The sequence below is a fragment of the Sorex araneus genome, chromosome 1 (genome assembly GCF_027595985.1).
Source record: "Sorex araneus isolate mSorAra2 chromosome 1, mSorAra2.pri, whole genome shotgun sequence".
NCBI lineage: Eukaryota > Metazoa > Chordata > Mammalia > Eulipotyphla > Soricidae > Sorex > Sorex araneus.
In genome coordinates this window covers 388121918-388146589 of record NC_073302.1, presented here as the reverse complement: position 1 = coordinate 388146589, position 24672 = coordinate 388121918, and the positions used below count along the sequence as shown (strand labels likewise).

General features: G+C 40.4%; 1 protein-coding gene, 1 non-coding gene and 1 pseudogene across 2 annotated transcripts; all 3 read right to left on the bottom strand.

The window, feature by feature from the left end:
• Nucleotides 1-159: 159 nt before the first annotated feature.
• On the bottom strand, nt 160-23193 carry LOC101549521 (calaxin-like). The gene is made up of 6 exons (XM_055141327.1): nt 23098-23193; nt 17249-17404; nt 8714-8818; nt 5713-5864; nt 1969-2073; nt 160-216 (listed from the first exon to the last, which is right to left on the bottom strand). The coding sequence occupies exons 1-6, from the start codon at nt 23153-23155 to the stop codon at nt 160-162; spliced, it is 633 nt and encodes a 210-aa protein (XP_054997302.1). The 5' UTR covers nt 23156-23193.
• On the bottom strand, nt 8349-8479 carry LOC129400951 (small nucleolar RNA SNORA9). Its single transcript, XR_008627997.1, has one exon. It is a non-coding gene; the product is annotated as a small nucleolar RNA SNORA9 (small nucleolar RNA).
• Nucleotides 12271-13397, bottom strand: LOC105943385 (ribose-phosphate pyrophosphokinase 1-like; annotated as a pseudogene).
• Nucleotides 23194-24672: the final 1479 nt, after the last annotated feature.

The following is a 24672-nucleotide window of genomic DNA, read 5'->3' as shown; positions in this document are numbered from 1 at the left end:
TCTTTGTGATTTTTTAAAATTTTTTTATTGAATCACCGTGAGATACAGTTACAGATTTACAAACTTTCATGATTACATTTCAGTCATACAATGATCAAGTACCCATCCCTCCACCAGTGTCTCTTTATGATTTTAATACAAGCATTGGGTGATTAACAATCAAAAACCAGATGTCAGAATGTGTTTGAATGCTAGAGTTTCAAATTCAAGACAATTCTGTAAAGTAAAAAGTTGACAGTCTATTAGAACAAAGCTGAAATTAGATGCTTATATGCTTCTATAAAAAGTTAATTCTCTTTTTTTTTCCTTGGCTTTTTTGAGTCACACCTAGTAATACTCAGGAGTTACTCCTGGCTCTGCACTCAGGAATCACTCCTGGTGGTGCTCAGGGATGCTGAGGATCAAACCTCGGTCGGATGTGTGCAAGGCAAATGCTCTATCCACTGTACTGACACTCAGGCGCAAAAGTTAATTCTTTTTAACTCAGAAAAAGGATCAGCTTCTATCTTTGTAGAAGAAACAAACTAGTATTTTTTTTCAAACTAGTATTTTTTTTTTAGAAACTGGAAATACTTTATTTAGTTTTATTTTTTTTAAGTTTTTATTTTATTGATCACCATAAAAAAAAAAAAGCTTTCAGGTTTAAGTCTCAGTCACATAATGATTGAACCCCCATCCCTTCACCAGTGCACATGTCCCACCACCAGAAACCCCAAAATACCCCCCTCCCACCCAGCCCCCGAGCTGGGCTACAACTCTGCGCTACCCGGGAATGGATTTTTCCTCTCCACCCTGTGTTTCTGCATGGAAAATGACGGCAGCAGCAATAGCCACGTGGTGAGAGCCACCTTCTAAGACTCCTAACCCAGAGGTACGGGTTTTGCAGTTTTGTGGCTCATAGGCAATCATGGGAAGTGGGCGTTACCGGCACACTCGCGGCCCAGATAAGATCCGAAGCTGCTGAGCGCGAAACGGACCCTCTGTTCCTAAAGACTTTGATTCCAGAGGTCTTCTAACCCATTTTGGCACCCAGAGCGGCTTCTTACACCAATATATTGGGACTGTGAACTGAGCTAAAATATCAGAAATCCAAAACCAAATCCAAAAGTTTATAGTCTCTTCATTCTCAGCAATCAAACTAGTATTTTTAAATAGAAGACTTTGCCACTGCTCTCAATACACCCACTTTTTTCCCTTGCTAGTGAGTCATATAACTAAATCCAAGCAGGTCCAGGTTGTTGCCACTTTATTCTAACTGATGAAAAAAACATGAAAGAGTTTATCTCAGATGGTGTCTGATTTCTGTCCTACCTTTAGGGCTGCTTGTCTACTGGACTGAGTTGAACATACCTAATAAGGTTCATCTTCAGTGATGACCTAACATCAGACTTGCTGGGCTGACACTAAGTGATGAACGGTACGGAAAGAAGCTTCATCCAAGGGGCTTGGTCTTGCCTCCTTGTAAGTTAGTTTTGGTAAAATTATTATCTTTCACCAGTCTCTTTAAAAAATGTCTGCCTTGGGCTGGAGCCCAAGTAAGTAAAGCGAATAGGGTGTTTTACGTGGCTGACCCAGGTTTGATCTCTGGCACCATATACGGTCCCCTGAGCCTGCCAGGAGTGATCAACAATAAGATAGTATTTAGTATTAAGTACAATTAATCACTAGTATCACGGTTACCCAAATAATAGGATGAGACCAATTCCTTTATGTTTGAACTTTTACAGTGGGCTGAAACAGTATGTAGCAAGACTTTTTGTTTTTTGTTTTTTGGGCCACACCTACCAGTGTTCAGGCCTTCTACTGTCTCTGCTCAGGATTCACTCTTGACAGGGCTCAGTGGACTAAATCGAGTGCCCAGGATAAAATCTGGGTCAGCTATACACAAGGCAGTCACCTACCCAGCTATTCTATTGTTCTGATCTTTTAAAATATTCCCTCCACCATTCTTGGGTGTTGGCACTTTACCTTTGCTTCTGGTAAACATGGTCCAAATACCTCCAACAAAAGCCTCTCTTCTTTCACTGCTTTTTCAAAGTCAGCAAAAGATATCTTGCCATCATTGTCATAATCCTATAGAGAAAAATGTTCTCACTAAAGCACAATAATAATCTTCAGAGTCAAAGTCAAGTTTCCCTGCTTTAAGAAAACAAGTTCAGGGGCTGGAGTGATAGCACAGTGGGTAGGGCATTTGCCTTGCATGCGGTCGACCCGGGTTCAAATCCCAGCATCCCATATGGTCCCCTGAGCACCGCCAGGGGTGATTCCTGAATGCAAAACCTGTGCATTGCTGACCCAAAAAGCAAAAAAAAAGAAAAAAAAAGAAAACAAGTTCAGGGGCTGGAGAGATAGTACAGCAGGTAGAGTATTTGCCTTGCACTTGGCTAACAAGAGTTTGATCCTCAGAATCCTATATGGTCCCCTGAATAATTCTGTAGTGTAGATCCCAATAAGATACTTAAAGTCAAAGACTTTTTTCTAATATAACTGCTAAAGCCCTCTATGTTTACCCCAGAATAGAATGCAATTTTAGGTATTTAATAGGGAGTACTGCAATGTCAAGTCTAGCATGTTTCATTTAAAAATTGTTTAGTCTGGGGTTGGAGTGATAGTACAGCGGATAGGATGTTTGCCTTGCATGCGGCCAACCCAGGTTCTATCCCTGCCATCCCTTATGTTTCCCTGAGGAGCACCAGGGGTAAGTCCTGAGTGCAGAGCCACGAGTAACACCTGAGCATCACCAGGTGTGACCCAAAAAGCCAAAAAAAATTTTGTTTAGTCTTTATAATCCTAGATTGTCAAACGTGGGACTAATTCCAGGAGATCACAATAATATGAGAAATTATGCATTTTATATTATATGCTGTCCTTCCTAAATATTACCTCACCCACACACCACCTACAAGTAAAAATTGTACCTAATATGATTTCAATATATTTTAGAACATGAGAGTGGGGTTGGGAGTATTTATTTTTGTTTTTGTTTTTTCTTCTTTTTGGGTCACACCTGGTGATGCACAGGGGTCATTTCTGGCTCATGCACTCAGGAATTGCCTCTGGCAGTGCTCAGGGGACCATATGGGATGCTGGGATTTGAACCAGGTCAGCCGTGTGCAAGGCAAACGCCCTACCCACTGTGCTATCACTCCAGCCCCTGGGTTGGGAGAATTTAAACCAGCAAAATAACTAATGCTTAAAATTACATTATAAATATTTCCTTAATTAGTTTGTGATATCATTCATATTAAAATGCAATTAATTTTCATAGATAGACAGATTTTTGACAATTCTAATTCTAAAATGAAGGTAGATTGAATTTGGAGATTCTACTTCTTATTCCGCTACAGTCTCTGAGAACTTAAACAAATTACCTAATATGCAGATCTTTCTGGATCTTCCAAGATCATTTTGGCATTACTCAGGCACCGTATGTGGGGCAGGGGATTGAACCTGGTTTGAATGCATGGAAGCAAGTACCTTTCCTGCTGTACTATCTCTTTGGCCCCAGGTAATATATAGTAATTTATCTAAAGCTTGTTTTATGGTTTTCTTAAATTTTTATGAAATGCTATGTGAATGTAAGTAAAATCTGAAAATGACACAAAGATGACTTCTTGATAAGCTTATAGTTTAATATTGCATATCAAATAGCTGTCTTGGAAAAAAAGAGTTTATCAAGTAAGACCATTTGGGCTAGAGAAATAGAACAGGCTGAGGTGCTTGCCTTGCACCCAGCTGTTCCCTGTTTTGATCCATGGCATTGCACATGGTCTCCTGAGCATCACCAGGAGTGACACCAGAACATGGAGCCAGGAGTTAAGCCCTAAGCACTGCCAAGTGTGGCCCCAATACTCCTCCCTGTTCAAAGCAAAGTAAACTTTTTCTGGCTTGTTTTATTGGGGGAGAAGCCTTTCAAGTGGTGCTCAGGAGTTCTGGGGCCTCACTGGTGATTCTTGCCCAAACAGCCTGTGGTTTGATGCAGGGACCTATAGATGCTCAGTCACTACAGTGCTGAGGATTATCTGGACCACCCAGCGTTGGGTTTGGGTTAGGTTAGATAGAACCCTAAGAGGTAGATAAACATGTAATGCTGTTCCAAAAGATCCATGCTCTAATTGTGAAAATAAGGCCAACAATATAGAAAATTATTATATTGTTACTTTTGTGACAAAATAAGTAATTTAGGGCAGAACTTGGCTCTCTCACTTGAGGATCCATCATCTAAAAATGATGTAAGTACTCAGTTAAGGAGCAAGACAATGGGATTGGAGTAGTAACGATCCAAGATGGAGTAGAGTGAGGTCTTTAATGATCATTGAGATCTAGAGAGGTGAAGAGCAAGCTCAAAACCTAATTAGGAGGGGGCTGAAGGGATAGCACAGTGGGTAGGGCGTTTGCCTTGCACGCAGCCAACCCGGGTTTGAATCCCACCATCCCATATGGTCCCCTGAGCACTGCCAGGAGTAATTCCTGAGTGCAGAGACAGGAGTAACCCCTGTGCAGTGCCAGATATGACACAAAAGCAAAAACAAAACAAAAACCAATTATGAGAGTAGAGTGTAAGAAACAGTCTTTTTGTTGTTTTGGTTCATACCTGGCAATACTCAGGGGTAATTCCTGATTCTGCACTAGGAATCATTCCTGGCAGTGCTCAGGGGACCATATGGGATACTGGGGGTGGAACCCAGATCAGCAGCATGCAAGGCAAACACCTTACCCTCTGTACTATCTTTCTGGCCCGAGTAAGTAAAGTCTTGCCTGGAGCACCAACAGGCACCGTGGAAGATGAAGTGCAGGGGAAGGGACATATGTGTAGAACAGAAAAGCTTTTAACTGCTTCTTTGAATTTGGGTTTAATTCATGTGAAATTTGAATCCAACCCAAATATTATTTGGGGATGTGTTGACACAGGAGCATACTGTCATGCTCAATGATTATAGCTGCTGGTTATTTCCAGAGAAGAGAATTCTTTGGAGTGGGGATGGGTCCTTCTACTTTGCAGCTACCACTTGGTTCTTTTCTCAACACCAGAGCAATTGAAGTAATGGGGTCCAGGTGACCTTAGACTTATAAGTCTGCACTGGTATCCAACTTGGGGCTATAGTAAGAAGGCAGCAGGAATCACCAACTCCATCATAGAAGTTACTAGCTTCACTAAAAGATGAATTCCACACCCCCTTTTTCAGAGTGACTTTGAGTAAGACTATCTATACTTCTCATATGCAAAATAGAGATAATTTTTTCTTCCAAAGTTTGGGGTGTAAAATTAGCCCCTATATTAATGTTTTGTGAAGGGTCTGGCATATCATAAGATTATCAATGATAATCATGGGGTTATCACTGTTATTCTATTTATTACAATATTTTTTATGCAGAGCTGAGGGTTAAGGTAATGAAGAAAGATGATTAGTATTCAATTTTACACAAGTTAAATCTGTCCCCACTCATTTAATAAAGTAAAGCATTTAAAAGTAAAATATTAATATTCATTTTATAGAATTACCCAATCTTCTACAAGTACTTACTGAACACCAACTATCACTCTAGTCAGTAAAGAAGAAAATAAGCAAAACTCTTGCTCTCATAAAAGTCATATTCACTATAGAGGAAATATATTCACTATAGAAATATATTCACTATAGAGGAAATATCTTTAGCTTTATCCAATGTCCATTTGACTGTTTATGACTTAGCATTTTTTTAAGTTCTTACCATTTTCTTCAGTGTTATATCAACCAGCTCTTCTATGCCTTCATAACTCTCTTCTTCATTTGATAGTTGGTTTAAACTGTTCTTCAGCATGTCAAATATTTGCTCTCGAGAAATGTAGCCATCACCATTCAAATAGTATGCTTCAAAACAGACTTTTCAAAGCATAAAATTTACAGACTTGGATAAGAACAATTAAAATGTCATCAATCCTTGGAGGCTGAAGAGATAGCAGTACAGTGGGTAGGGTGCTTGTCTAGTACATGATCAATCCAAGATTAATGTCTGCCACCACATATGGTCCTCTGAGCACCCCTTGAATAGTGATCCCTGAACACTGCCAGATGTAACCCCAAAACAAAACAAATTCATCAATTTCATTAGCTATTTCAAAAAGAAGGATAGAATACAGTGATAGCTTATCAGGTGGAGCAACTGTAACATGAAGCACCCTTTATTATATTTTATTGTACTGGATTAATGGGGCTAGAGCAGTAGCACAGCAGGTAGGGTGTTTGCCTTGCACTTGGCCAACCTGGGTTCAATTCCAAGCATCCAATATGGTCCTCTGAGCACTTCCAGGAGTAATTCCTAAGCACAGAACCAAGAGTAACCCCTGAGTACTGCTGGTTATGGCCCTAAATAGGGAAAAATATATATCTTTAAATACACTTTGATGTCTGAAAAGAAATATTTACAATCTCTGGGTTTCAAAACTTAAAGTTTAAAATGTTAGGAAGCTGGGTCAGAGAAATAGTATAGGGGTTAAGATGCTTGCCTTACATGCAGCCAACACCCGTTTGCTACCTATCACTACATATGGTCCCCAAACACTGTTAGGAACCATCGGAGTTCAAAATCAGAAATAGCCCCTGAGTACTGCCAGATGTAACCCAATCTTCCATCCCCCAAAAATGTTAGGAAGCTAAGGTGATAACAATCATCATTTATACACACATGCATATATGTATCTCAATAATTCTTTTTTACAGATAAAAATGTCTAAACTTCACTGTATCTCTGACAATGAACTTTTGCAATATATTTGGATATTGCTTAGGGCTTACTCCTGGCTTTGCTCAGGGATCACTCCTGGAGTTGCTTGGGTGATCACATGTGGTGCTGTGGCTTAGACATGGATTGGCTGCATGAAGGGCAAGAGAACTAGATCTATGGAGTTTCTTCAATTTGTAGTCTACACATGAATTTGAAACACAATTCCTCTAAAGGCAGTATCCTATCCCCCCTAATTAATTTATCATTAAATTTGCATGTAACACTTTTGGGAAGTTAGAGGCACATTTGACACTGTGGTGCTACTTAGTCATGTAGAACTACTTCATTGTCATAACCATTTTCAGTGTCTATATTAGTATGATTACAGCATTTAGACCCAAGAAATCTAGCTTTTTACGTTTCAGCGGGACTGCATAAGAATACTGAAATGGGCCAAGAGAGATAAACAGCAGGTAGGGAACTTGTACAGTGCCAACCTCTGTTCAGTCCCCAGCACCTTATATGGTACCCCAAACCCTGCCAGGAGGAATGCATTAGCGCAGAGCCAGAAGAAATCCCTGAGAACTACTGGACGTGGCATAAAAACATCGCAAAAATGTCATCAATAGAGATCAAGAATGTGGCTCAAGGGGCTGGAGAGATAGCATAGCAGGTAGGGCGTTTGCCTTGCATGCGGCCGACCCGGGTTCGATTCCCAGCATCCCATATGGTCCCCTGAGCACTGCCCGGAGTAATTCCTGAGTGCAGAACCAGGAGTAACCCCTGACTATTGCCGGGTGTGACCCAAAAAAAGAAAAAAAAAGAATGTGGCTCAAGTGATAAAGCACATGCCTCGTATATGCAAGACCTGGGTTGGATCCATGGCACCACATGATCCTCAACCCCAAGCACCACCAGTTATCATCCAGTGTCTCCTGAACACCACAGAAGGCCCCAATCTCTGCTGACAATGCCCCTATAAAAAGTAGAAAGTTAGCAATGAAAGAAAGTTGGTGATGTTTAGAAATTTTTTAGGTATCATTTTTCATTTGTGTGTATGTGGCCAGGGACTAGACCCAGGATTTCTCTCACACGTGCAAGACTTATACTCTACCACTGAGCTACATGTCCAGCCTTCGAAGTGTTCTTTTGAACAAGAAATAGGCCCGATGCAACCTGTGTCCTTTTCATTTCTTGCTGGGCACAGAAAGAGCCCTAGAAACCTTAGCCTAGCCAGGTGATTGGGAATTGTTTTAGCTGATGAAATTAGCGTGAGTGTTAAGCCAGACAGCAAGTGAAAGAAGGGATGCCCTGAGACTAGAGACTTGCCTATGAAATAGACCACCCACTGCAATATTTTTATAAACGCTATCATGGTGGATCAGAGAGATAGTACAGTGGGTAGGGCTTTTGCCTTGTACATGGCAGACCCGGGTTTGATCCCTAACATTCCATATGGCTCCCTGAGCACTGCCAGGAGTAATTCCTGAGTTCAGAGCCAGGAGTAACTCCTGAGCACCATATGTGACCCACCTCCCTCTCCACTCAAAACTAAAAAGTTGTTATGAATCCAGAGAAATAGTATGGTGGGTAAGGTGCTTGCTTCGCATGTGGTCAACCTGGCTTTGTTGTTGTTGTTTTTCAATTGTCTGAAATTTCTATAACCTTGCTCTGGATGGAGCAGGGCAAAGTCTCAAACCGTTTCATAATGTTCTTGCAAGCAGTGTAAGAAGGCATAGTGTCACTCCAGACCCAGCATGCTGGAGGCTTGCAGCCAGCCTGTGATCCCCGGGACTACATATGCTCCCTGAACTAAGAGCCAGGAGTATGCCCTGTGCACTGCTGCATGTGGGACTACCCCTCCCCCCCAAAAAAAACTATCATGAGCTATTTCTACAAGGGTCACTACAGAAAACACAAACTTTACATTTATATAGAAAATTTAAACATGCAGGAAATTAGAAATGACACTACATATTACTTAATGAATAAAGCATAGAAATCTTACACTTTAGCTTTTCTTCAAAAGTTCCTCGAAGAAACACTGACAATCCTTTAACCCACTCTTTTACATTTATGAAATTATCCTTGTCTTTGTCAAAAGCAAAAAATACTGAAAGAAAAAGAACATATAAAAATATTGCAATTTAGATCCATTTTATAATGCAAAAGCATATATGTATAAATAAATATAAAAGGAATTCTTTCAATGGGGTGAGATTTTGGCAGTCTTAAGTCAGAATAGCTGAATATCTCACTAAAATTTTTAGAGTCATTTTTTTTCAATGATGAATTTTTTTTCTTTTCGGGTCACATCTGGCGATGCACAGGGGTTACTTCTGGCTCTGCATTCATGCTGGGGATCGAACCCGGGTCAGCCGCATGCAAGGCAAATGCCCTACCTGTTGTGCTATCACTCCAGCCCCCTTCAATGATAAATTTAATTGTAATAATTATACAGTTAAAATGAGCCAAGAATATCAACAGTGGAGAGCCAAAGAGTCTGATAAGTTTAGTATAAAAAGAATAGTAAAATTTTCTACCAAACAGTTTGTAACAGCTAAAATATAAAGATATTCACTAAAAGCTATTGTTTTTAATTACCAATAAATTCATGGTATCATCCAATAAAAAATAAAATATTGTCTGTTTGAACATGACAAATAGGTCATTTTGATTATAGTTAAGATTTCAAGGGTTTATACATATGTAAAAAACATTAAATTGAACACTAAAATTGATTAGTAAGACTGAGTCACAGTAAGTAATTTATAATTTTAAACATGACCTGTTGACATTTTTCACTATGAAGAATTGTCACTATTGAACAGTTACATTTTTTCTTATGAGTAATATAAGACATTTAATAAGTTACATATCTATAGCATGTGAGTCTAAAAACAATTGAAAATCATCACGATCATGATCACGAAATGCCGTTAATCATCGGTTTCTTGAGCGGGCTCAGTAACCTCTCCATTCGTCTTTTCCCTGAGATCTTAGAACTCTCTCTCAACTCGGCCCTCCCAGTGATGTTGCATTGGAGGCTCTTTCAGGGTCAGGGGAATGGGATCCAGCTTGCTACTGGATTTAGCATATGAATACACCATGGGAAGTTGCAAGGCTGTCCCATGTGGGCAGGAAACTCTCAGAAGCTTGCCAGTTTCTCCCAGGGGGAAAGTAGGCTACAAGATATCACGCTGCATGCTTCTGGGAGCTCACGTTTAAGTCTCTGGATGTTGTGGGGCTGGAGCAATAGCACAGCGGGTAGGTCGTTTGCCTTGCATGCAGCCCACCCGGGTTCGATTCCCAGCATCCCATATGGTCCCCTGAGCACCGCCAGGGGTAATTCCTGAGTGCAGAGCCAGGAGTAACCCCTGTGCATCACCAGGTGTGATCCAAAAAGAAAAAGAAAAAGTCTCTGGATGTTGGCTGTTGATGGGATTACACACACCTGGGTTCCTCTGCCGGTACCTTCATGCGTGAGGCCCGTCTGAACGTGTGGAGAGGGGCCTCGAGCATGGCTGTAGCTAGGTTCCTGTGGTCTTTGGCCGCCGGGAGCTCTGCTCGGGGTGGGGAGGGAAGCTGGAGCCCATCCCCTCCGAAGGGCCCCGGGGAAGACAGCCAGGCTTGCGGGCAAGAGACTCTCTGCCTAAAAAAAATTCATATCTTTCTAAAAATTTTTTATCATCATGAGTTTTCATGATTAATTTCTCGTATAAAATTTTATTTTTTTAGTATACAGTTTACCAATACCAATTCCTTCACCAGTGTCCACTTCCATTCACCAATGTCTTCAGTTACCCCCCTGCATCCTTCTCCAGAGTGATCATTTTCCTTCATCACTGTCATAGTGCTCCCTTCCCTGTTCTAGCTCCTCCTCCTCCAGTAAAAAGTTTCCTACTGAGGACCAGTTCTCATGCCTTTAGTGTATATTGCCTTTGGGTTTTTGCTCTTCTTCTATTTCTTTATAACCCACACATGAGAGATCATTCCGTGCCTCTCCCTATTGCTCTATGATCACACAGTATGATAGTCTTCAGGTTCATCCACATATAGCAGCAAACTGAATGACATATTTTCTTTCTCTCTCTTTTTAAAAAAAATTTTGGGGGGCGTCACACCTGGCAACACACAGAGGTTACTCCTGGCTCTGCACTCAGGAATTACTCCTGGCAGAGCTCAGGGGACCATATAGGATTCTGGGAATTGAACCCGGGATGGCCGCGCAATGCAAACACCCTACCCGATGTGCTATCTCTCCAGCCCTCTTTTTTTTTAGATCACATTTTTAAAAATTGATTTCTTCTAAGGAGACAGTCAAATCTTTAAAAAATTTTTTAACAGTTCATGGGAGGCCAAATAGGTCCAAGGAAGGAAGACCAAAATGTAATACTTAAAAGACACTATGCTATCACCTATAACCCACCACGGCTGGGTAGCAGGCTAGGAGAAAGTGTATGCTACAATAATCTCATAAAAGTGGTATGGATTACCTAGAGGAAGTCAGTTGTTCTTGAAAGTCTGTGATAACATGATTGGTTGGGTTTCTAAGGACATTTGGCCAGGAAAAGATATAGAAATTCAATGAGGCCAAAGAGTAAGGATGATGATCAGAAAGGAGAATCCTTGTTACTGAATCGCATGAGGGTGATTAATTAGGCTTTTTTTCTCCCAGACCTTTGCTGTGCTTTGCACTGGCTCCCCTTGGGTGCCAGTCTGAGCTCTGCTCAAGCTGGGCTGAGAAGCGCTGCAGACAAGGATTTGGCAACCAGGGTTTATGCAATTATTTGATACAGACTTTAAAAACCTAAGAGACTTAGGACCGAAGAGTGGAGGGGGGAGGGTGAAATTTGGGAAAATGCTGAAGTTGGTTTTGTTTTTAGCGGATCTGAATCAAAGAAGCCTAGAAATACTGTCATGCAAATATTTGTAAAAGATCAAATCAAGCCTTACAAGATTTCTCAATCCCCAATAGCTCTCCACAACACCCTCCAGCTGCTAAATCTTGCAGCTGAGCAGGAGTGAAAACCAAAGGACTCACTGAACCCAAGCAGCAAAAAGGAAACAATGTAGCACCACAGCACTGTCCTCTCTTTCGTAGATTTGCTCTAGCGGGCACCAGTAATGTCTCCATTGTGAGACTTGTTGTTACTGTTTTTGGCATATCAAATATGCCACAGGTAGCTTGCCAGGCTCTGCCGTGGGGGCAGGATACTCTCAGTAGCTTGCCGGGCTCTCCGAGAGGGCCGAAGGAATCAAACCAGGGTTGGCGAGTGAGTGGGAAATCCAAACACATCTCAATCTGTCTTTGCCTACATTTAAGAGAAACACTAAAGTGGATAAACTAAGCTTCTGCTCAATCTTTCATTGAGTAACAAAGGGAAGAAAGGTGACAGGGGTGGGATGGGCTCATTTTAAATGATTTTAAAAGAGCCTTGGCAGTTTTCCTAGTATAAAGGGACAAGGCTAAACAGGTAGGACACTGATTCCCCTTGTGAGTTCTCCTGATGGTTTCTGCCTAGATCATAAAGATTGTCAATCACCTATATTTTGAACAATGTTTCATCTCTCCTCCTGAGGTATGGTGTTGGTGACTACTACAGCTTCGAAACATTTTTTATTGATGTGTGAAATGGCTGGACCCCCCCTCCCAATTCCATAGGTCAAGATAGCATAAACTCTGGTGGCTCCAGCTAAGAGAAGTTTGTAGGCCGCATGACAGATTGTGCCACAAGTGTCATCCATGTCACCCACCAGGATGGTGAACCAGTCCTTCACGTTACCTACCAGCATCATACAGTTCACTTCATTTGTCTTCTTCCATTCTTTGTGAGTCAAGGCAAAAATCCACATTCAACCAGTAAGCAATGGAGGTCACTCTCTTAGCTCCACCAGCATCTGGCGAAACAATGGTAGTTTTTCAACTCAGAGATGTTCTCTCATATCCATTTGAGACGGCTGGCTCTGATACAGATTGTCCACTGGGATATCAAAAACACTGAATGTGGGAGGCATGAAGGTCCATTGTGATAATATGGTCTGCACTGGCTACAAAAAGCATATTTGCAACAAGCTTGGCTGAAATTGGTGCTTGGCTATTATCCTTCTTGTCCTGTTGCACATAACGGAATCATGGGATAACTTCTGTAACTCTGCTGGCTGAAGCAATTTTGTAGACATTAATCATGATCAAAATCTCCATGAGGGGATCGAGCGATAGTATAGCGGGTAGGATGTTTGCATTGCGCATAGCCGACCGGGTTCGATTCCCAGCATTCCGTATGGGCCCCTGAGCACTGCCAGAAGTAATTCCTGAGTGCAAAGCCTGAAGTAACCCTTATGCATCCCAGTGTGACCAGAAAAGTAAAAATAAAAAAAAAAGAAGTACTAAAAGCTCCATGAGATTGTAATTGATTTCATCACAACCACTCTGCACAATGTAGACATCCTCTTCCTGAATGCTTTCACCAATCTCCACACAGTTTCCTGGTTACTGAATTTCTTAGCACCTTGCCTAATTCCAGGACCAGGTGGTTGGCAATTCTCTGGGATAAATCCTGGTGGGAGCTGCTGCTGAAGACCTTGATATTCAGCATCTTGGTCAAGTAACCTAACATTCTTCATCAACTGATTAATGCTGCGGACAAAAACTGAACTAACATTGGCCCAGACACTCAAAACTAATCTGTTCATGTTACCACACCATCATCTTATGTTCAATATCTTTTCTTACAGCTGAGTAGTACTCCATGTGTATATGTACTATAGCTTCTTTTTCTAGTCCTCTGTTCTTGGGCAGTTGGGTTATTTCCAGATTTGGGCTATTGTGACTAGTGTTGCAACGAACATAGTGCAAAAGTACATGGACCTTTGGAAGTATATATCAAGGAGTAGAATTGCTGGGTCTAGTGGCAGTTGAATTCCAAGTTTTTTGAGGGATGTCCATATTATCATCTGAAAAAGTTAGACTGGTTAACATTCCCACAAGCAGTGAATGAGGGTCCCTTTTCTCCTGAACTCATGCCAACATTGGTGGTTATTATTTTTGATGTGTGCCAGTCTGTGGTGATAGCTCATTGCTGTTTTTGATTTGCATTTCCCTGATGATTAGTGAAAGAGAGTATTTTTTCATATGTCTTTTGGCTATCTGTACTTTATTGAGGAAGTTTTTGTTCATCTCTTCTCATTTTTTTGAAGAGTTGCATGAAATTTTTCCCCCAGTGCTTTTTAGATCTTGGATAGTAACCCTTTGTTAGATAGTGGGCAAATAGTCTTTCTGAGTCTGTGGGCTGTCTTTGTATTCTAGTCATCATTTCCTTTGAGGTGCAGAACCCTCCTCATTCAACACAGTCCCATTTGTTTATCTATGCTTATATGTACTTGGCCAATGGTGCTATATCCTTAAAAAATGCCTCTAACTTTGATGCCATGGATAGATCTATGTTTTTCTCTATGCAACTTATGACTTCAGGTCTGCTATGAAGGTCTTGAATCCATTTGACTTGCTCTTTGTGCGTGGCTTTAAAAGGGCAAGAGTTTGTGGAGTTTTTTTTCCCCCACAAATGACCAGTTTCCCAATACCACTTATTGAAGAGGCTTTCCTTGCTCCACATCATATTCTTTGCTCCTTTGCCAAAGAATAACTGACCATATATTTGAGAATCTGTCTCTGCTGTTCTCATTCCAGTATCATGCTGTTTTAATCACTACTACTATGTAGTACACCTTACAGTTGGGGAAAGTGAGGACTCCTATCAGTTTTTTTTTTTCCTGAGAATTGCTTTGACTATTAAGGGGGTTTTATTGTTCATGTGATTTCAAGTGTTTGATCTATTTCTTTGAAGAGTGTCAGGGGTGTCCTTGTAGGGACCATGTTGAATCTGTATAATGTTTTATAAAGTATTGCCATTTTGATGTTTACTTACCGATCCATGGACTGGGGCTATAGCACAGTGGGTAGGGTGTTTACCTTGCAGGTGGTTGACCTGGGTTCGATTCCTCTGTCCCTCTCAGAGAGCCCGGCAAGCTACTGAGAGTATGCTGCCCTCACGGCAGAGCCTGGCAAGCTACCAGTGGCGTATTCAATATGCCAAAAATAGTAACAAGTCTCACAATGGAGATGTTACTGGTGCCCGCTGGAGCAAATCGATGAACAACGGGACAGTGCTACAGTGCAGTGCTACTTACCGATCCATGTTTAGGGGCTGTTTTTATTTCCTCATGTCCTCTTTTATTTTTTTCCGTAGTGTTTTGTAGTTTTCTTTGTATAGGTCTTTCACTTCTGTTAAGATGATTCTGTACTTGATTTTCTGAGGCACAACTGTACATGGGATTTTAAAAGAATTTCTCTTCTTCTATTGTTTGCATATAGGAAAACGATGGACTTTCACATATTAATTTTGCAGGCTGCCACTTTGTTAGACAAGTGTATTGTTTCTAGAACCTTCTTTGTAGAGCAATTAGGGTTTTTTAAGTATAATAGCAATATCATGTCATCTGCAAATAATGAAAGCATGACTTTTCTTTTCCTGTCTGAACGCTCTGAATCTTTCTTTTTGCTTTTTGGGTCACACCCAGCGATACTCAGAGGTTACTTCTGTCTCTGCACTCAGGAATTAGTCCTGGCGGTGCTTGGGGCACTATATGGTGGGACTATATGGGATGCCAAGGATTGAACCAGGGTAGGCTGTGGGCAAAGCAAATGCCTTACCCGACGTACTATTCCTCCAGCCCTGAATCTTTTTCTTGCCTAACTGCTAATTCAAGTACTTCCAGTACTATGTTTAATAAAAGCTGAAAGTGGGCAGTCTTGTCTTGTACCTAATCTTAGAAAGTTTTTAGGTTTTAATATTTCCTGTTAAGTATCTTTGCTATATTTGTGGTAAATGACTTTGACTATGTTTAGAAAAGTTCCCTCACACCCAAGGACAGTAGATACAAGGGCCAAAGGGATTCCCCATAGCTGGAAGACTGCTTCATGAGTGGAGGGGAGAAGGCAGATGGAACAGAGAAGGGATCATTAAGAAAATGATGGCTGGAGGAACCAGTTGGGATGGGAGATGCGTGCCGAAAGTAGATAATGGACCAAACATGATGACCTTTCAGTGTCTGTGTTGAAAGCTATAATGCCCAAAAGTAGAGAGTATGGGGAATATTGTCTGCCTTAGTGGCAGGGGAAGGTTGGGAAAGGGGAGGTAAACCCGGGATATTAGTGGTGGGGATTGTGCACTGGCGTAGGGATGGGTATTTGATCATTGTGAGATTGTAACCCAAACATGAAAGCTTGTAACTATCTCATGGTGATTCAATAAAATTAAAAAAGAAAAAGTTCCCCTCAATTCCCATTGTATTGGTAGTTTTGTTTTGATCATGTATGGGTGCAGGATCTTGTCAATTGCGTTCTCTGCATCTATTGATGATTCATGATTTCATTTTTATAAATATTGACATGGTGTATTACATTGACTGACTTGTATATGTTAAACCATCCTTATTTCTATGGAATGAATTTCTTTTTTTCCTTGTTTTTTTTTGGGTCACAACTGGCGATGCACAGGGGTTACTCCCGGCTCATGCCCTCAGGAATTACTCCTGGTGGTGCTCGGGGGACCATATGGGATACTGGGAATTGAACCTGGGTCGGCCATGTGCAAGGCAAATGCCCTAACTGCTGTGTTTTCTAGCCCCAAATGAATTCCTCTTAATCATGGTATATGGTCATTTTGATGTGTTGTTGGCTCAGTTTGCTAGTACTTTGAGAATCTTTACATCTATCTTCGTCATGGACATAGGTCTGTGTAGGAGTGGTAGATAGCACAGCAGGTAGGGTGTTTCCCTTGCACACAGCCAACCGTGGTTTGATTCCTCCGCCCCTCTCCGAGAGCCTGGCAAGGGACCGAGAGTATCCCGCCTGCATGGCAGAGCTACTGTGGCGTATTCAATATGCCAAAAACAGTAACAAGTCTCACAATGGAGACGTTAATGGTGTCTGCTTGAGCAAATCGATGAGCAACGGGATGACAGTGATACAGTGATACAGTGATTGTATCAGAGTAATGTTTGCCACATAGAAACTATTTGGGAATATTTCTGTTTCTTCAATTTTCTGAAGTAGCCTGAAAAGGATCAGTAGTGGTCCTCTGAAAGTTTGAATGAACTCAATAGTGAACCTATTAGGCCTGAGTTTTTGTTTTTGGGGGACTTCTGATTACCATTTCGATTACTTCAATAGTAATTGACCTATTCAGATGTTCTGTATCTTCTTGGTTCAACCTTGGGAGGTTCACAGACTCATCTGAAAAAGTACAATAGCTAGCTTATTTAATTCATTACTGATTATCTCTAAATGGCATATCTTAAATTTTGGGTTAGTTTATATTAAGAAGCATTCTCATAATTAACTATTATTTTATACTGGCAACATTGCCAGAATTTCTAGCTTTTATCAGTTTTAATAAAAACAGTATATATGTCATAGAAAACTATATGAAAAATATTTCTTTGCTGTTGCCATTCATTTCAGTCTCCTGTGACTTCTTACCCCGGTTCATTAGATTATCATCGGTCATTCCAAATATGCTGTGCAGGATCCTTCGAAATGCAACACGATCTAGTCCAACAATATCAGGTCTTACATCATTTGATTTTACAAAGCTGTGAAAAAGTTTGACCAAACACTCTAGTTCATTTTTTGTGACTGAAAATGAAAATAAATACAATTTAGACTTACTCATTCAACCAAATTAAACAAGTTTTATATATAAAATATGTATTATTCCTGTAATGCTAGATGCTATAGTGGACTTGTTACTTAACAGCTTGAACAACTTAGTTTGGCCTCATGCAGAAGCCTGATAAGACAGTATATAAATGATAAATTATAAACTCATCACTACAGGTCTGTGAAGAATAGAAATCTTATGGGAAAAAGAAGTTTAGCCATTTTCATAGCAGACTTTGAACTTGGCCTTGAGAATACACGTAGTACTGAGGAAGGAATTTGTTAGGAATAAAAGTTTCTAGAGAAAGGGGACATTAAGTAAAAGAAAGAGGTAGATTTGGGGTCTACAGAGATACAGCTGTTTTAAGGACAAAACTTAAGCTCCCTATCCCCTCCTTTTTCAAATAGCAAAACCAGCTCAAGCATAGAGGCACTGTATGGAGTGTATGTAATACTGCTTGTCTGAAAGTAATCTTGCTCAGCTTTATTTCTGGACCACAACCGGTAGTGCTCAGGGGCTTACTCCTGGCAGGGCCCAGGGGACCCTATGGAGTACTAGGAATTGAACTCAGGCTGGGTTGGCCAAGGGCAAAGTAATCATCTTACCTGCCGTAGTACCTCTCAGCCCCAATCTTTCTTGTTTTATGGAGAATTGTAATTTGAATGGGGACAGTATGGGGTGCTGAGAATAGAATACCAGGTTGGCCATGTGCAAGGCAATTTCCCTACCTGTTGCACTCTTTCCAACTTACATTTAGATATATTTTTTTAACAATATCCATGGGCCATACAACACAAGCAGACAAGCTGCAGGCAGTCAGTGAGAAGCATGTGTGTCTTGTCACGTACCCAGGCCAGACCATAGGATTTCAAGGCCCTTATACTGTCCACAGATCAGACATTCCTAGGTTTCTCCACCAGTTATCACTTTTCTTTCTACATTCTGCTCATTGTCAGTCAGCCATTCAAGGAAAAGGGACTTAGTTCTATTCTTGGAAATGGCATCAGTACTATTCTTCTGTAATGTCTTTTTGACTTATTTATTCAATTGTTTATGTTAGCATAGAATTACATTTATTTTACACCAGGCTACTAATTTTGTTGCTCAAATTGTTCCAGCTTTGACCTTTGGAGGGTTTCAATTTGGTGCATTTATTTCACTTCCTGTCCTTTAGCATTTCTCAATATCCCCTTGCTTTCTGGCACAACTCACCAGGCTATTATATATTAACTCTTAGGTGAGACAAGTAGGAAATAACTATTTTGATCTTTAGCCTGGATCTTGGTCAGCAGCCCCTGATAGTTTCCTAAGTGTTGTGAGCACTAGCAATACCTTTTGCAAATACTTGATTTTTGACTCTGGTTCCTGGCACTAAGTTAATTCCTTTGGAATTTCCCTGAACAAAGGAATGGGAATACCTTTATTCTATGAAGTGGCTTGTCGTAATGATCTGGATGGGTACTGTTCATTAGAACGCTCAAGTCCAAATTGGAACGTTGGAATTTTTAGCTCTACCCACCATCTTCTTGAGAAGGGGGTAGAAACTGAGTTAACAACTGATAAATCACATGTAAGTGATGAAGCCTCATAAATTCCTAAAGTACAAGGTTCAGGGATCTTCTGGATTGAAAAACACATGAAGGTGCCAGAGAGCAACTGAAGTTCCACACCTCTTTCCACACAGTCCCATGCATCTGACTCATAATACTGTTTTATAATATGATCAATAATACAGGAACTAATTTCTGAATTCTGAGTCACTCCAGCAAAGTAACTGACCATGGAGAGTTATAGGTGACTGATTTACCATCAGAAGTGCCAATAACAGTCAAGATTTATGATTGACACCTGAAATCAGGAGGTCTTAAAGGACTAAATCCTTAGCTTGTGGAATGTAATGTTTCCAAGTAATGTCAGAATTGTTAAATTGCAGAATACCTAAATGGTATTGCAGAGAATTGCTTGCTGGGCAGGTGGGGAGAGGGGAGGGAAACCATCTCAAAATTGGTGGTCACAAGCATTAATATGGTATTAATGTAAGTAGGAGAAACCCAAAAAAGTAATATTCATTTTTCCTTCATGCTGTGCATTTTCTTCAAGGAACTATGGCTCTCTTAGCTCTCTCCTCAGACCTGCAAGGAAATAGGTATATATACTAACTTTGATGTGCATATGTGTTGTATTAGTGGGCTTTCAGGTAGTTCTAGGCTAAGTCCTAGATGAGATGATCAGTTGTATTAAAAACTTATGACCTACATCAAAGATAAACATGGCCAGTGACTACATGAAAAAAAAAATTAATGAATATCAGGTGAATGTGAATGAGCAAATGACAATGAGACATTACCTTATACCTTTTAGAATGACCTACATCAAAAACGCCAGAAGCAAATCTTTTCAGGGATGTGGAGAAAAGAGAATCCTAATACATAGTTGGTGAAAATGCAAACGGCTCATTTGCAATGGAAAGCAGAAAGAAGTCTCAAAATTATAAGTAGATCTACTAAGTGATAGATCAGTTTCACTCATAAATACTATCTGAAGAACATAAATGCAGTAATTCCTAAAGATAAGTGCACATCAATGTTCTATGCTGCACTGTTTATAATAACTAAGATATGAAAACCACCTAAGTACCCAATAAAGAGGTAAAATATCGTACCAAATATATGCAACAGAACTCAGTCAAAAGAAAAAGAATGAAATTTTGCATTTTTCAACAATACGGATGGATGAGATGGCCAAAGTATGACAAAATCAGAATTTTTTTTTTTTGCTTTTTTTTTTTTTTGGGGGGGGTCACACCCAGCAATGCACAGGGGTTACTCCTGGCTCATGCACTCAGGAATTACTCCTGGCGGTGCTCAGGGGACCATATGGGATGCTGGGAATCGAACCTGGGTCGGCCGCGTGCAAGGCAAACGCCTTACCCGCTGTGCTATTGCTCCAGCCCCAAAATCAGAATACTTTTCAATATTCAAAATCAGAATATTGAATGATACTCATTTGTGGGCATAGAGAAGCAAAACAAGGGGCCAGGCAAAATAAAATCAATTAAAAACAAACCTGTGGACTCAGATTACAGAGCTGAAGGATGTTACCAGAGGGTTAGTGGAGCATGTTAGAGGGTTATTAGTATACTTAAGAGTAATAATGACGTAGTAATATACTTTAAAGTGGCATAAAATCATACCACTAAAACAGTCATGGGGCTGGCGGGAAGGGTGTTTGCCTTGCATGCAGCTGACCTGGGTTTGATCCCAGGCATTCCATATGATCCCCTGAGTACCACCAGGAGTAATTCATGAGTGCAGATAAGGAGTGTGATACCAAAAGCCAAATAACTAAAAAATACAAAACAAGTCACGCAAACTAAAAAAAATTAATGGATAGTTAAAAAAGCTGGATAATACAGAAGTTAAGGTACCTGCCTTGCCATGTGACTAATTTCAGTTCTATTTCTAGCACCACTTGGTCCCCTGATCACCACTAGGAGCGACCCCTGGGCAGTTAGGTGTGACCTATACCACCCCCATCCTCAAAATAGTAATGAACAACCCACGACCCAGTTTCTATGAGTCTGTAAAGGGCAAATTCAACTAGAGCATATAGACCTTGTTCCTGCTCTTTGAGAGAAATTCAACTAGCTCATGAAGTATTTAGTATTTTGGCAAGGCATCTAATAAGTTACTATGTTGAAACCTACTCAAATGCCAAACACTTGAGAGTCAGAGTGATAGTACAGGGGGTAAGGCACTTGCCTTGGAGGCAGCAGACCCAGATTCAATTCTTGACATTCCATACGATGAGCCTGCTAGGAGTGATTCCTGGGCACAGTCCGGACAGAGTCAGAGTCAGGAGTAACCCCTGAAGCACTGTCAGGTGTAGCCCAAAGAAGTAAAAAGGAAAAACCGAACAAAACCCTTAACATAAAAGTTGGTTTTAAAAAGAGTGACAAAAAACCCACTTGTAAATTGGGAAGTACTTGTCGAGTTTAGGATGGGAAGTTGGAGAAATTAAGGAATCTAATGGTTTAGAACCAGGAATCAGGACTGGAGTCAGTATTGTGAAAGGTGACTGTCTTGCATACAGGCAATCTGGGATTGACTCGACACTACATATGGTGCCCTGAGCCAGGAGGATCCTAGGCGCAGCACAGCCAAAAGGGTAAGCACTGAGCAGAGCTGGGTGTGGCCCCAAAACAGACAAAAAAAAAAAAATCAGGATTCAAAATAACTTCTAGATGCCAAAACAATCAGCTAATTAAAATGAAAAAAAAAGTTTAATATTCTTCACTTTTTAGAAGTTTAACTTATGGGGCTGGAGCGATAGCACAGTGGGTAGGACGTTTGCCTTGTATGCGGCTGACCCGGGTTCGATTCCCAGCATCCCATATGGTCCCTTGAGCACCGCCAGGAGTGATTTCTGAATGCATAAGCCAGGAGTAACCTCTGTCTGTATGTATCTTAACAGATATACATACCTCTTGGAGAGTCCAGCAAGCTACTGAGAGTATCCCGCCCACACGGCAGAGCCTGGCAGGCTACCCAGGACGTATTCGATATGCCAAAAACAGTAATGATAGGTTTCATGACCCTGACCCTGAAAGACCCTCCAATCGTTGGGAAAGACTGAGTGTAATAGAGATGTTACTGGTGACTGCTCGAGTAAATGGACTAACAACGGGATGACAGTGATACAGTGAACCCCTGTTCATTGCCAGGAATGACCCAAAAAAAGTTTAACTTACTATTATGACTAAATGATAATCGTGAAAAAGATGGTCAATTCTCAATCAACTATCAATGAAACTGGGATCAATGTTAGGCTGACAATTTCATTTGGAAAAACAATTAGGATCACAAATCCTCAAACTTTATTATCTATGAAAACCTGGAGAAGAAAAAATCTGAATGCATGTTCCTAATTTAGAGAAGTGGGTACCAAGGAATCTACATCTCAACACAAATTTTTGATGGTTCTGATGGTGCAAGTATTTGTAATATAAACAGAATCAACGAGAATTTAAGTTTGCTAAGTGGGTAGTGTGTGTGTCAAAGGGGAAAGACTTAGCAGGGTGCTAAACTTTGTTGGTGAGTGTTATACAGCAATGTGCTATTTCTTAAAAAGGATTATGAATCAGTATCTATATATACATATATATATATATATATATTTTTTTTTTTTGCTTTTTGGGTCACACCCGGCGATGCACAGGGGTTACTCCTGGCTTTACACTCAGGAATCACCCTTGGCGGTGCTCAGGAGACCATATGGGATGCTGGGAATCGAACCTGGGTCGGCCGCGTACAAGGCAAACGCCCTACCCGCTGTGCTATCACTCCAGCCCCAGTATCTATATTTTTTAAAAAATTGTGGCCCTGCTGTAAAAAAGAAAAATGCAGTGCACTTGTTCAAAAATTATTAAAGTCCATGCGAGCAGAACTTTGAATTTAGCATGGAGCTATTTATTACACTGCAAAATAATTATTTTCAGTATAAGTGGAGGATATTGTTGACATGTCACCTATTTTTAAAACGACCAAAACATTAGCTAGAAAATAGGAGATTCTGTTTTAGGATTATGAAGCACTTGTTAAGGTTTGATTAGCCTGTCTACCAAAACTTCTACTTAAAGATGTCCAGCCATTGTCTGTTCAGTACTTACAGCTCGTGATAGTACTACCAATGGATCCCACTAGCTTCTGTACAGACTTCCGGTCCATGCTGACTATACACTGTAGGCTTTTCAGCCTTCCCTGGCTTCAAGCCTGTCTTCCTGTATTGCCAGTGATTCCACAATTCACTATTCTAGATCCAAAACAGACTGTAACCATGGTAACATTCCAGTTATCAACAGAGAAGGTTCTCTAGTAGTTGGGAAAATACCAGATAATGGTTATTAACATTCAATATAAATGGTTATTAACATTCAATATAAATTAAAACATTCTATTAATACCTTGATCTAAAATATTAGAACATTTCAATATTTTTCTTTGGAACTATATGCTACTTTTGGTATTTGAGTGTGGATACAAGTGGTACCTGACATTACCATTTGCATCTCCTAAGCACAAATCCTATAGCTGAAAATGTTTTCCCCCTATCTGAATACATAACCATGTAAAATTATAAAGACTCTATTTTATTTTATTTTTTTGCTTTTTGGGCCATACCTAGCGATGCTCAAGGGTTACTTCTGGCAGTGCTGGGAAGACCATATGGGATGCCGGGGAATCAAACCCGGGTCGGCTGTGTGCAAGGCAAAAGCTCTACCTGCTAGACACCCTAAAGGCCCTACTATTGCTCAGGCCCCAAGACTTTATCTTTTTAACTTGAAACAAACATATTTCCCAAGCTATATATCAGTCTTCTGGGAACTAACCAAGACCCTTTTCATGACAACCAAATAGAAACTGCAGTCTGGGAGCCTCTAAAGAAATGCAAAATTCCACTTATATCCTAGTTAGATTTGGCTAAGTGGTAGGAAAATATAGCATGTGATGGCAAAGTTGGTTAAAATGTCAACTATTCTAACTCACCTCTCTTAAACCTTAGTATACAGAGCATTTTCTCGTCTGCTGTGGCGTGTTCGATATGCCAAACACAGTAACACTAACAGGTCTCATTCCCCTGACCATGAAAGAAGCCTCCAATTGTTGGGAAAGATGTAAGGAGAGGCTGCTAAAATCTCAGGGCTGGGATGAATGGAGACGTTTACTGGCGCGCACTTGAGTAAATCGATGAACAACGGGATGACAGTGATACAGTGATACTCTTGGCTCTCGGTTTGGGGACCATACAGTAACCAGAGATGGAACCTGACCTGCATACAAAGCATTAACTTCATTCTATAGAGCTATCATATTTTTGGCTATAAAACTTTTCTTAAGGAAATACCAGGAGTATTTACTGATTTTAAGTTGAAATTCTTTAAGTCTAAAGAATAACTATTTTTAGTTTCTCTGAGGTTAGTTTATTTATGAAAAGAAAACAAGGTTATAAAATTTTAGCACATCTTGATCGAATTAATATTAATCTGCACTCTACAGAAAATAAATCCAGGATATTCTTATTAAAGTTAAAATACCTACAAGCCACCAGTTAAATTATGCTTTGCTTATAAAATTAGTAGAAAGCAATTCAAGAAAAAGGAATGGGAAAAGAAATGAAAGATGCTACTAACTTGCACAATGTAGTGTCTTTGGAATAAACACATGGCAACTCTACCCTTTCAATT

What these genes read in the sequence shown, in the direction of transcription:
- LOC101549521 (XM_055141327.1), bottom strand. Translation starts at nt 23,155, where the DNA reads ATGGACCGGAAGTCTGTACAGAAGCTAGTGGGATCCATTGGTAGTACT. An exon ending in TGATAATCTAATGAACCGGG is followed by an intron (nt 8,819 to 17,248) that starts GTAAGAAGTCAC and finishes TTTTTCTTTCAG; the next exon opens with TATTTTTTGCTTTTGACAAA. An exon ending in CATGTTTACCAGAAGCAAAG is followed by an intron (nt 217 to 1,968) that starts GTAAAGTGCCAA and finishes TTTACTTTACAG; the next exon opens with AATTGTCTTGAATTTGAAAC.